The sequence below is a fragment of the Mesoplodon densirostris genome, chromosome 16, assembly GCF_025265405.1.
Source record: "Mesoplodon densirostris isolate mMesDen1 chromosome 16, mMesDen1 primary haplotype, whole genome shotgun sequence".
Lineage (NCBI taxonomy): Eukaryota > Metazoa > Chordata > Mammalia > Artiodactyla > Ziphiidae > Mesoplodon > Mesoplodon densirostris.
Genome location: NC_082676.1, coordinates 50,681,386 through 50,694,240, shown reverse-complemented (window position 1 = coordinate 50,694,240; position 12,855 = coordinate 50,681,386). Strand labels below are relative to the sequence as shown.

At 42.1% G+C, this 12,855-nt stretch overlaps 1 protein-coding gene across 1 annotated transcript; it reads right to left on the bottom strand.

Moving 5' to 3' along the window:
* Nucleotides 1–1,454: 1,454 nt before the first annotated feature.
* ZP2 (zona pellucida glycoprotein 2) lies at nucleotides 1,455–12,635 on the bottom strand. Its single transcript, XM_060079217.1, has 18 exons — nucleotides 12,574–12,635; nucleotides 12,400–12,488; nucleotides 11,459–11,542; nucleotides 10,959–11,053; nucleotides 9,293–9,445; nucleotides 8,493–8,534; nucleotides 8,176–8,340; nucleotides 7,320–7,416; nucleotides 7,048–7,229; nucleotides 6,206–6,332; nucleotides 5,178–5,365; nucleotides 5,006–5,097; nucleotides 4,781–4,905; nucleotides 4,433–4,622; nucleotides 3,149–3,284; nucleotides 2,976–3,072; nucleotides 2,469–2,552; nucleotides 1,455–1,600 (listed from the first exon to the last, which is right to left on the bottom strand). The coding sequence occupies exons 1-18, from the start codon at nucleotides 12,633–12,635 to the stop codon at nucleotides 1,455–1,457; spliced, it is 2,154 nt and encodes a 717-aa protein (XP_059935200.1).
* Nucleotides 12,636–12,855: the final 220 nt, after the last annotated feature.

Below are 12,855 nucleotides of genomic sequence, written 5' to 3'. Positions count from 1 at the left end.
GACATGTTGGGGGTGGTCATTATTCAGCCTACCACATGAGATCAGGGAGCCATGTAAGTGGCCAACAGTTTTTTAAATGCTGTTTTAAGAAGTGCACGCAGCAATGCAATATTTCTGATTCTAATATGTAACACTAATATGACGTAGTCACAGAAAAAGTTTGAATCCAAGACCATTTGTTTTATCAGTGACAGATTAATGCCTTATTCTCTTATAAAGAAATGTGTAAAGAATAGCCTTGATGAGAACTTGAAATTTTGGCCCTTATTACTATAGGAAGACCAGACCTTTTAAACAATATGAATGCAGCTGTTTCCTTCCCCATACCAGGGTTGAGTTTTACCATATAACTCTTAAAAGGATTTAGAATCAAAGGTTGTGTTGAAGAAAAGGCAGAAGGATTCATTATTAAAGACCTACAGTATCATAAGATGACCAAGTATAATATTCTTTCAAGATTTTGAAAAACCCAGGAGTATAACAACTCACAATTGAGGGATGAAGTCCAAACACTAAAGATGTTCATATTTCTGTTCACCTCCACCATGTACAGAGATTTAGAAGCTTTACAACTTTTTTCATAGCAAAAGTCCTTGTTTAGATCCAGACTTTTTCTAGTTGAAGTATTCAAGTTAATGTCTATATTAGATATCTTGAATGTGGTCTTTTAGAGCTACAGTGTGAGGCAGACTAGTCATTTTGACATAATTACAGCCCAGTTAAGATGGGGCACCCTCAGGAAGAAGATGGAGCAGCCTCAGGAGGAGGTAATAACTGAGTGCTAGGTAGTGGGAAAGCAGCTCTCCAGGCTCAGCTAAGAGGCTGTGTAGTCTTAATGAGACCAGGAATGTTGTAATTGCACTTAATGAAGCTAGAATCTTTTATTATTCCTTTCCCTCCCCCAAAGGAGATTGCTGGCCTTTAATTGGAATGGGAGTACACGGGTAAATAAATCCCTTAAGTTCTCAGGGAAAGTTTTCTACTCACTGGAAAGACTAATTTGAATTAGGAAATATTACTTAAGTATGATACTAGATTACCTCCTTGGGAATACTTGGCTTCCCTTCCTCTGTAGAGAAGGGAAGTTATGCCAAGGATTAGGGGTGACTTCTTGCCCTCCTCATCTTGTATATATGAATGGAGGGGGTAAAAGACATTAAAGTCACCTAAATACACCCCTAGAGGTGGGCTGTCACCAAGCCCCATTAGTGATTGAATTCTCTGGCACTGCCAGTTTTGGGGATGGAGTTCAGAAAAAGCTGAGTGACAGGAAGCACTTAAGTCAGAAATATCCTTATTCATGTCCACACAGAACAAGGCCTGCCCAGAGGATTGTGGAAAGGTACTATATTCTCTAAAGAAGAATGATTGCAAGAAACAGTCCTTGAATTCCATCTAAATTTAATAAGAAAGAAGCAAGAGGCTTATGTTGACCACTTTGTTTGAATATCCAATTAGTGACTTAGCATTATGGTTCTTTTCTTGTGCAGGTAGCTGATGAGGCTTAGAATTGCCACAATGCCTGCTAAGGCAACCACAACAACCATAGTTTTAAAAGCAACATATCCAGCAGTCTCATGCCCTTTAGAGTCCACAGCGTCTGGAAAGGAAGCAGACATTCAAGTCTTAAGATCATTGAAACGAAGTGTAAGTTGAAGCTGAAGTTTTACACATTAAATCTCCCCAGAGAAGGTGGTGAAATTAAGCTTCAAAGAGCTCATTTGGGAAGCTTGCAACAGGGTATAGTCTTATCCCTCAAGCCAACCTCCTCCTCTCACTACTCCACTCCCACAGCTGTTCCCACTTCCTACTTGCTTTCACTCAGATCAGATGGGCTGACACCTGGAAAGGACTTTACAGTCCCAGCTCATTGTTTAACATTCTGGCACTAACAGACATGATTAGTTCTCCCAAGTGTATGATTTCTTGCAGCTTATTAGCTAGGGATTTGAGAGCTTAATTTCAAGTTCTAGGCCTAAAATTAAGACTATCTGGGCTGAAGATATAAAATATTAACAGTAACATAATCCAGTAAAGACTTAAGTTTAATAGTAGCAAGCACATGTCTTCTGACCTATTAGTCGTTTTTTTTTTTTTTTTTTAGAAACATAGTCTGAAGTTCTTGTATAGTAGGCCAAGATTTGAGGACCAAGATTTGAGGATTCTAATGTGGCATTAGTGACAAAACTGGAATCCTGTAGTTACTAACAGTGAGAGGTCTCTGTACAGATATAAGATGGTTAAAACAAGTAAAAAACATTACAGAACAGTAGGTAGAGTATATGATTCCACTTGTGTTAAATGGGGATTTTTGGAAGGGCACACAAGAGACTTAACAGAACCTATTGCTGGGAAGAGACTCCTTCTCTTCTTGTCTAATCAGGAGCATGTGTTATCTATGCACAGTTAAATTTGACATAAAACCAAGAACTTGAGTCCAAGAAGTACCCAAGGCTTTAAATCCATACCTCTGAGTGAAGAGCTGTCTGACAACAGGAGGATGGGACCTGGGAGACTCACTATCATTTTCTCTTCCTCAGTGGCTCCTGTGGCTGGAAACAGATAGTTTGACCTCTGGGATAATGAGTAGTGGTAAGAAGTGTGCTGAGGGATTACCTAGAGCAGCTCCCCATGGAGCCCCTGCTCTAGGTGGTTTTGCCTGCCTTCACAGGAGAGGGCATACACCTTACTGTAAAAGCAGGATGAACTATCAAAGAATATCGGAAGACAAAGTTCTGAGTCTACCTAGACTCAGGAAGAGCGACTCAGGAAGAGTAACTTTGAAGTCTACAGAACATCAGGCTACAGCTCATGTGCAAAAAAAAACTTGTCCATAGGACTGATGGAGAACCTGTCTATCTCAGACTCAGGTTTGTGCTCTTGGGACTAGGTGAAGAGCAAGGGCACTCATTCTTAAATTCTGAAAGGTTGAGGCTTGCTGTAAACTCACATTAGTGAGGACTTGAAATTTTTACCTCGCCTGCTTCTCGATGACATAAGGCAAGTCACAGAACACAGAGGGAAGTCAGGAGAGAGTTGATTGCAGATTAAGGCACTGCAGTGGAAGTAGACCTGGAGATGGAACAAGAGTTGAATAAAACTGATGTCTCACATTCGACCTGTCCCAGGTGACTTGTTAATCACTTACCAAGTGAGAGAACCCTTGAGCCTCTGACACAAAGGCAAAGGTCTTCACATCAAACCTCTGGTAGTGATTAGGATAGGTCACAGAGGAGCCAACCGGATGGAAGGTGGTTCTGTGGTTGTCCAGGTTGTATTCACAGCTGGAAGGTACATTTCAGGAAGGGACATAAGCTGAATTCACCCCAGAATCTAACTCAGCATTTGCTTAAATGCAGTCACACGTAACACCTTCTACCTGTACCTTTTTTTTAATGTACCTCTGATTTGGCCTATCCAACAATATTCATGAAGTTATAAGTTGTTCATGCTAGTTTTTCTTCTACTATGTGTTAATACAATTTCAGTACCAATTTGTTTGCCAGCTAAATTCATCAAGAATTATGTAACTCTTCAGATGACACTGGCTTAATTCTTATTAGTCTGAGTATCTTTTTTGTCCCAGGCAGTTAGTATATGTTGCTGAAAAAACAAGGTGGAGAACTCCTGCCATTTTATATCTTAGATGCTAGCAGAGTATAGTAGCTATAAATTAGTACGTTAGGTAGCATGTAAGTACTAACAAAAGAAGAGTTAGACCAGGGTAAGGGTGCAGGAGGGTCAGGGTAGGCTTCAAGGAGAAGTGGACACTCGAGCAAGCTTTTAATGGGGTGAAGGAATGAGCTGCATGAATGTGCTGGCCACCATGATCGTGAAGCAGGAGTGCACCTGGCGGATACAAGCTTAACAGATTACAACAGATTCAAAGAAAGATAAGGTGCAGTTCTATCTAGGTGCCAGCAGAGCCAAGAAGACAAACACCAACATACAAGTGGGTAGTCACAACTTCAGAGCATTGTGATATTCAGATCTAGAGTCAGAAGGGCATTCATGTTCTACCATTTACTAGATATTACTTTGGGCTAGTTATTTAAGTAGCAAGCTTGGGTTTCTTTATGAAGTGAGGTGGCTAGTGTCTCTCATAGAGTGATGAGATTCAAATAATGCATCTGGAGTACATAGCACCATGTTTGGCATATGGTAGGTATTCAATAAATGAATAGGAACTAGAAATCTCTTCTCTCCAGATGCTGGCATATTAAAGCCAGATTTCCTTGGGAAGGATCTTATACTTTTAGATTCAAGGGTAATAGGAAAGCATGAGTCACCTTATTAGACCAAGGACTGGTTGCTAAGAAACAAGAACAAAAATCAGGGCCTTTGATATAGTGCTCCTCTCAAGCCCAAGAGCATTTTATTCTTTTCACTGGCAGTTTGATTAGCTGGGCTACCTTATATGGAGAATACATACCCATCCACGACAATATTCCACTGAGGGAGAGAGGCTGGATCCATGGTGGATGTTGCCCAGCAGTCATCTAAGACCAGCTTGATGTTGGGGTCAGTCCTGTTTATGACTCTCACTTCTAGGTAAATTGGTTGGCGGAGGTATCTCACCACAGGGTACTCCTTGTCCCCATATGGTTGCAGGTAGGAGTTATCTGAAATGGAGGAGAAGCCCCTCTGGTACTCAAGTAGTTGATGGTCACAACAGAAGCTTAAGCATCACTACTACTCTAATCTGGTGGCATCAAAGTTCATTTTAGGGAAGAGTTCCCTGAAAGTATTTAAGCAGATTTTTTAGGTTATAATGTCTCACCTGGGTAGGTTTGCAGGGTCAAGGCAAGTGGACCCGGCTTCACTGAGGCCATTGGAGGAGGAAGGCTTTCAACACTGGTATTTATTAGCATGTTACTGCTGCTGTAATAGCACCTCACCGTCATTCTGTAAGAGTGGGTGGGTGGAGTTGTTAAGAATTTTAGATGAAAAAACTGCTTGAGTTTAAGCTGGGGCTTAAAAAGTCAAGTAGCAATTGCGTTCACACCTGAACTCACTATCTCTGGAAACTGTGCTTGGAGGAAGATCTGCCCAGAAAGCATGGATTTCATTTTCATAGATGACTTTGTCATTCTTGAACTTAGAGTAAGGTTAGAGAAAGTGGTTAATTAGTTATCTCAAAAGTAAGTCTTAACCTCTTGCTGTGGGCCAGTACTAACCTTATGTCTTGTTCCACATCCATTCAGGGGTATGTGAAACCGCACCAGCCCCTGAGATGGAGCTTTAAAGATTGGCCGGCAGGATGAGTCTCCCACCCTGAGGGTATCCAAGTTGAGAGCTGGTTTTGTTTGATGGCTGTAGACCTCAACGTCCATAAACCCATCCTGAGTACATAGCTCCCCTGAAACTAGATAGTGGTGAGAGTTAAAAAAAAAAAAGAAAAATCTGTCTGCCATGTGACTATTGTCATCTACTAATTTGAAGTGTGATGGAAGTTTGAATTTTTATCAGGAGGCAACAGAATTTGTCTTAAGTCTCTGTTTGGGAAAATACCTTGATAAGCAGCTTGAGTTACAAGGGGAGACCCTTAAGGTACCAAGACAAGAGTGAGGCCGCTCTGTATGAGCAGAAGGATTTTTCATCCAAAGGAAGAGGCAACAGGAGACATGGGAAGAAGCACCAGGTGAGGTAAGAGACCCATGATAAAAACCTGATGAGGCTTAAAGTGCAGTGCCTTGTGACATAATGTCCCTTCTTTCAAGGCTCACAAATCTTGGTGGTTTAAGGGGAAGTTGAAGAAGTAACTAACTTTTCCTATTTGGCTTGACCTGATACAGGTCAGCAAATAATAGGAGCAAAGAGGCAGAAGCAATACTACACAAGAGGAAATACCTACTTCCATATTCTTTGAGGAATTTTCAGGAGTTTGGGGAAATACTTGTAGTCCCTGTAGTTTCAGGTTTGAAGCAATCTTATTTAGATGGTAGGCTTAGGCTCCTAACATGAAGTATATCCAGGTTACTTAAAAACATGAAACAGTTGTGAAACCTACCTGTATGTGTATTTTAGAAGTGTTATCTTTCTTAGATCCCTATCACAGCAGCTTAGACTGACATTTCTGGTCTAACCAGCCTTTCATTTCCTCAAAGTATAAGCAATGCAGAGTCTGAACTTCTATCCACTTTCCCACATGAAAGAGCTAAAAGAGAAAGAATGTAGGAAACCGTTTAAGAAAAATGGTCTTTACCGATAGAAACTGTTGACTCACAGAGACACTCCGGATAAATCACCATGGATACCATCTCCAGTTGAATGTAAAAGGTCAGCTTGAGTGACGGTAAGTAGAACTGATAGGGTAGGCATTCTTCAGAGAACTGAAATGAAAGAATGTCCGTTAGCAGCCACAGCCTGTTGGGACCCAGAGCAGTCAAAGGAAGTAGGAAGGAAGTACACTGAAACCTTCAAGGCACGCTCCAGACTTATTATGGTTTCCCTTTAAGCCAGAACAAGAGACCCTATCACTTCTCCAGCTCAGGATCCTTGCCTAGGAAGGAAATTTCTTTAAGCTCATGCCCTCAAGTACCCAGTATTGTATGCTCTTTGTACTAGACACTGGAATTTGATCTGTTAATTCAACCTCTAAAGAGCTGCCAATCCAGGAGTTATAAAATGTTATTGCAAAGTACACACCAACATAAAATTATTCTTTGGTGACCCTGGCAATTGCCTTAGTCAAGACTGGCCTCAGGGAGGACAGCTGGGGATACTTGTTTGGCTCAAGCTGTCCTGTTTTAATAGGGCATGAGAGGTTCATCATTAGAAGCTTGATAGCAGTTTGTACTATTCAGTGAACTAAGAAACTTAGGAAAACTTCCATTGCAGTTAAAGAGGCTTGGTGTTTGAGAGTAAATTTCAGTTACTTGAGAATTCACTTATGCAAGGTGTTCAAATGAGGCCTTCCAAATTTTGAATTTTTTTACACCGGCAATTGGAATTTATGGACAAGTCAGCAGCTGTATCAGGGTAGCCTAAAAGGCTGTGCTTCAAGTCAGGCTTCCATAAAGCTCAGTGATTGACAATGGAACGTACTTTTGTTTTGAGGAGAGTTTTGCTGAAATGCAACCTCAAGCCATTTGCTGTTTCCATATCAACCCCACTGTTGTGCAGCTGGCTCACAGCAATGTTCCTATTTTCAAAGCTCACGGATTTTAACTTCCCAGGAAACTCTGGTATGGTGAGAGTCATGTGTGTGGCGTTACAAGTCACAGGATCTGGAAGGAATAACAGAAGGATCGGTTTTGATTAAAAGCCCCTAGACCAGTGTCTTCCACAACTGGAGTCGTCCCTTCCTAGGCACTTACCTGACACACAAATGAGTCGTGATGATAAGGCGATCGTCTGCCCAGGAGATACATGCGTAAGCTTCAGAGGCACCATGTAGAGGTGGCTGTTACCTTGCTGAGGAGAGGCATTTTCAAAGACATTGGTTTACCTGAATTACTTGAATTTCTAACCAGTGCTGGAATAGTCAGGGCAAACATACTCAACTATTGGGCACTGTCTTGGCCCAAGTAGAGTTCAGGCATTTTGTCCCAACTGTTCTGCAGGTGCTCTAGTTTTAAAATCTTGTACTTCATAACATCTGGCAAAGTAGTGTCTACTGATATGGCCTGTAGCTGATCATTTCTAAGCAGATATGAGCTCTTGTTTTATGACTCTCTTATGGTATCAGCATTCAGAGAGAATGTTTATAAGATTCAGCATATACTCAGTGTATAACAGGACTGTTAACATGGCTGACATAGGTGCCAAGACCTGTTCTAAGTATTTTGGCACATTAACTGATTTAATGTAGTGTCATGATTGTTGGTCCCCAAAGTGCTGGTACCTACTGTAAACACAATACAGGGCAATGATAAAACAGAACACCTTAATTCGTAAAAGAATTTAGTAGTACCCTAGCTCCATATTATGTAGTTAATTTAGATCTATGGAGGAAGAGGGAGAACAGATTGAAGTAAGGACCATATCTATTTTGTTCACCATTGTATCTCACCATTTTATCTTTAGTACTTAGTACAGTGCTTGGCACGCAGTAAGCATTAAGATACCTGTTGAATGAGTTGTATTCTCAATTGAGGACATGGTTGAGATCATGCTTGGATTTAGAAATATTGCTTTGTGCCTGGATTGTGGTACAAAAAGATTCACACCTACCGAGTAGTGAGTCACTCCAGTGGCATGGAATGACACTTGGACGTTTATCTTCTGGTTGTCAATCAGGAGATTATATCCTTGTGTCATAGCCTCCTGAAGGGTCAGAGTTTGGGCTCTTTCACCATCACCAACTGCAAAGGTCCATCCCATCTGAGGTTTGGGATCCTAAAGTCAAAAGTTTCATTTAGAGGGCTGGTGCTCACCTTAACCCCAAGACTATTTTCTATTTAATATTTTAACCAGGATTGAAGTTATGTCACCTTTAATATAGAATTAAAGGTTACTTAGGCTTGTAATTTAAAAAATAACTTTCATACCGCACTTTCGTCAGCCATGCCAGGAAAAAAGTGAAAGGTAAACTGGAAGAAAAAAAAGATGATGTGAGGCTTTGATTTGGAGATTTCTGAAATCATGTTACCTGAGAGTATGTGGAAAACACCCAGAGCAACTGCTGTGTGATTCTTACACCACCACGCCTAGTTGTGGGATGTAGTAGAAGCACAGGCAGTCATGAATCCTAGCAATGCCCTTAGACATCATTTCCTCTCTGAGCTTTTGATACCAAAAGGCAATTGGAAGATCTAAGCTCCCTTCCAGTTGTAAGCTGAGACGCTAAGTCCTTAAATGTACAGCTTTTTACTATGTGCATAGAAATCAAATACTCTGTCAAGCCATGCAGTTCCATCACTGTTAATAAAGTATGATTGTTTTTGTCCACTGTTGATGTTAGCTGTTAGACTATAAAGTCCACGAGTATGTGATTGGTCTGTTTTGCTCATTCGCTATATCCTAGTATCTGGCGTAGGGCCTGGCACATGATAAGTATCCAGTTTGTCAAGCTACCAACTGAATCCTTTTTATTGCTAGACATGATGTGCTGAGTGCTGTATTTGCCTTCTCAGTCAATTCTTAAAGCCATCCTATGAGGTATTGTTGTCCCCCACTTCAGACTTAGAAACAAAGTCTCAGTGTGGTTAAGAAATCAATCCAAAGCTACACAGCAAGTCAGTAGTAAAATACAGATTGCAATCCTGATCTTGTTCTGAAGCCCAGCTCTGTCTAGACCACATTTCCCCCACAGTAGCTGGGTGAGAAGCAGTCAGCCTGCTTCACTCACAGACATGAAATCCTTCAAGCAGACTGTGGATCCCAAATGCTGCTCATGGCTTTCTGCTTGCATAACTGGACAGCTGATGTCATACATGAAAGCCTCTTGTCTTAAACCAGCATTGCCGTCCATGAGTTTGATGGTCATCTGATGTTGGCCAAGCTGTATGAAAATGCCATAGTAAGGACAGTGCTAGGACCTCAGTGAGAAAGGGGATTCCAGAATACCATCTGACCCAGCTGATTGGTAAAACCCTTAACGTTGGCAAAACCCTTAAGTTATCAGTACCACGGGTTCTAGAAGGTCCCTCATTCCTGTACCAGGAGATTCTATAGCCTCTTTAGATATCCCAGGAAAGACTCATACATTGGCAGAGAATAGTTCCTTGAGTTTCAAGGCTCAGAGTCCAGTTTTTATTTTCTTTTTACATTCACCCTATATCTGAGTATCAAGGTCCTGTTTGGTTTGGGGCCTGTACCAAGAGATTCAGATACACTTATTGAGCACCTATGTAGCAGCCATTGTGCTGGGTGCTGGACGGAGCCATCTTTACCATTTCCCCTGGCCCAAGGAACTAAAGCAGGAGTCAGCCAACAATTTTCTGTTAAGTGTTAGTAAATATATAGACTTTGTAGGCCACATATGAGTGCTAACATGTTTTAAAAACTCTTTAAAAAAACAGAAAACATTCTTAGCTTGAGGACCATCACACACACAGATCATGGGCTGGATGTGGCCACCCACAGGTGATACTCTGTAGGTCTCTGGTCTAAAGGAATGCAACCCTAAGCTCCCTGAAGTTGGGAAAGGCCATTTCAGAAGGGAAAGTTTTAATTACTGGAGATCTTCACTATAGAATCAGATGAAGTAGACTGTTAAACTTGCAGACTTCTAGAATGCACCCCAGACCTATTAAGTCATCAACTAAATGAAATAATTCTGTACTTTCCAAGTTCCCTAAGTGATTGTTTGCACACTAAAACTTGGAAACGACTTAGGTTGCTTTTACTGCTCCTAATAACCCTGATTGGGCAGTACTATTGCTTAACAGTAGAAAATCCTATTGTTCAGCTTCTGCTGGCCTTCCAACACGTTTTTACAGCCTAGAGGTACCAGCACTCTATTTGCCAGCCCCAAAATAGCCTCCCCTTTTCCATGGGGGTTACAGATCAAAATAGCTCATGTTTGATCATTTGTTGTGTCTAGATGCTATGCCAAGTCCTTCATCTGTATTATGTCATTAATCTTTAGACACCTTATGGAGAGATATCATAATCCATTTTCCAATGGGCAAGTAGAGGCTTAGAAAGGTTAGCTAACTTACCCCAAATCACATCTAGATAGTGGCAGAGCCAGAAATCAAGCCCAAATCCTCAACTCCAGGGTCTCTTAACCTCAGCGTTGGCATTTGGGTTCTAACATGTCTGTTACTGAGGGCTCCTCTGGGCAATGGAGGCTATTTAGCAGTATCCTTGGCTTGTACCCACTAGAGGGCCAGTAGCGGCCCTTTCCCGCCCCACCCCTCAACCACCTGTGATAACCAGAACTGTCTCCAAACATTGCAGGTTGTTCTCTGGGACAAAAGAAATCACCCTGACTGAGAACTACTGCTCTACCCCAAAGCCTTAACTCCTAGGTTACTGCTTCCCAAATCACTCCTCAAACAATTACTTACTACTCTTTTGGTACAGGTTTCATATGGGGCCTTCAGGGTGAGCTTTTCTGGGTCCAGAACATAAGTGCAGTTCGGCATTTCAAGACCAAGGGGATCTACAGAAGCAAGAGCAATTTAGACAGGAGATGGCCAAGAAGTACATTTCAGTGACATTGAGTCGACCAGAGGTACATAGCCAAGACTGCCAATCCATTTCTAAGGTACTTCAATCACTTCACTTTTTACTTTCCCACCTGAGTGGTATAACCCAAGCTCTGGGAAATGCTGTGATTTGAAGATAGATGTTTCCTAGGGGATTCTGAGATAAGACAGACTTCCAAAGAAAGACAGGGTCTTCCACTCTTGGAGGTATCATGCAATTCAGGGCCCCTGTGTCATCATGGATTTTGGGTGCCAGTTGCTCCAGGGTTTGTGTGCTCCGCTCACCAGAAAATGGAGATGGCCTTGAGCCAAGGGCTTCTATTAAGTAAGACTAAGATGAGATAATACACATTACTTACCCACCACAGATGCGTGCTGTATCTTGTTGGCAAGAATGCTTTGAAACTCCACTATCATTCTATTTTCATAGCAAGTGACAGTACCTGAAGAGCAAAGGAAACACATGGGGCATCTTTGAACACAAGAGGCATGATTCCTACAGAAGTGTATTGAGGGAACTCTCCTCTCCAACAGACAACAGGGAAGATGCCAGTTGGGAGAGGCAAAGCTTGCCTACCACCCTGAAGTACCATCAGGAACTTACAGATTGGTGGGAAAGATATAACTACAATGCAAGATACCAAGAACTTAAGGAAGGTATCAATTAGGTGCCTAGGGCTTTCTGAAGTACTCCAGGATAAACCTGGATTCGGGTTAACACGCATGCATGCAGGAACCAGGCTGGAACCCTGATGGAGATGGGGATGGTAGGTCTGTGAAGAACTGGAAAAAGGTTTTGTCTAAGATTTTTCAATCTGAAGTTTAAAAAATGCCCTAAGTAAGCCCAAGGACACACTTTTTAAAGACTAACCAATCTGCCTGTAACCTGACATTGTGCATCCTCTGGCTCAGATGAAAATTTTGAAAAACTCATTACAAGTGCAACAGCTCTGATTTTGTCTGTTATGTTGACACTTTCCTTAAGCATGAGCATGTGTTTGAAGACGACTGCTCCCAAAGGTGAGGGCTTAATGTGTGGTTTGCTACTCTTTGGATGCCGTAAAGCTTGAGGCAGTGAGGGAATAGAAGGTAGTACAGGTGTTTTTGCATAGTCCTCCATTTAGCTGGTAGAGCAAGCTCTAGGTAAGCAATGGAAAAACTGTAGTGACTTGATCAAGGTTATAAAGGGAATGAGTGGAGATTGTCTAACTTATGTTTGTGTTTCCTGGCCATCTAGGCACCCTAGGTGCAATCTGTTAGAGAGATGCTTAAGAGCACTTCCCTCACCCAAGAGGCCTACCTGGGAAGGCAGGATCCACCAACTGATTAACACGTATTGAGTTCACCGAAGTCAAAAGAGCGAAGAATAGAGGAAATGACCTGTAGGTGCTGGAGGGCATGGGGGAGAGAGTTAAAGAGGGACAAACTTCAGCAGACAAGGCCATTATGTCCTCTCCCTTCTGCCCCCAGTTACCTCCAGTCTGCACTGAACCAGCTTGAGGGTCTCCCACTGTCTCCTCTCTGCCTGCACGCCATGACCGAAGACACCACCAAATCAGCCAGGCAGAGGGGTATGCTGCTCTGTGCTTTTATAGCAGGAAGCAGGACATGATCCCGCCCTCTCCCCACTGGAGACACCTGAATCTTCTCCAGCCCTCCCAGCTGAGAGGAGGGGATTTGGGAAGGGAGGGCCTTTCTGAAAGGCCTGAAATAAGCAGAGTTCTATGCTTTCTGACACTTGCCTTGCTGTTACACC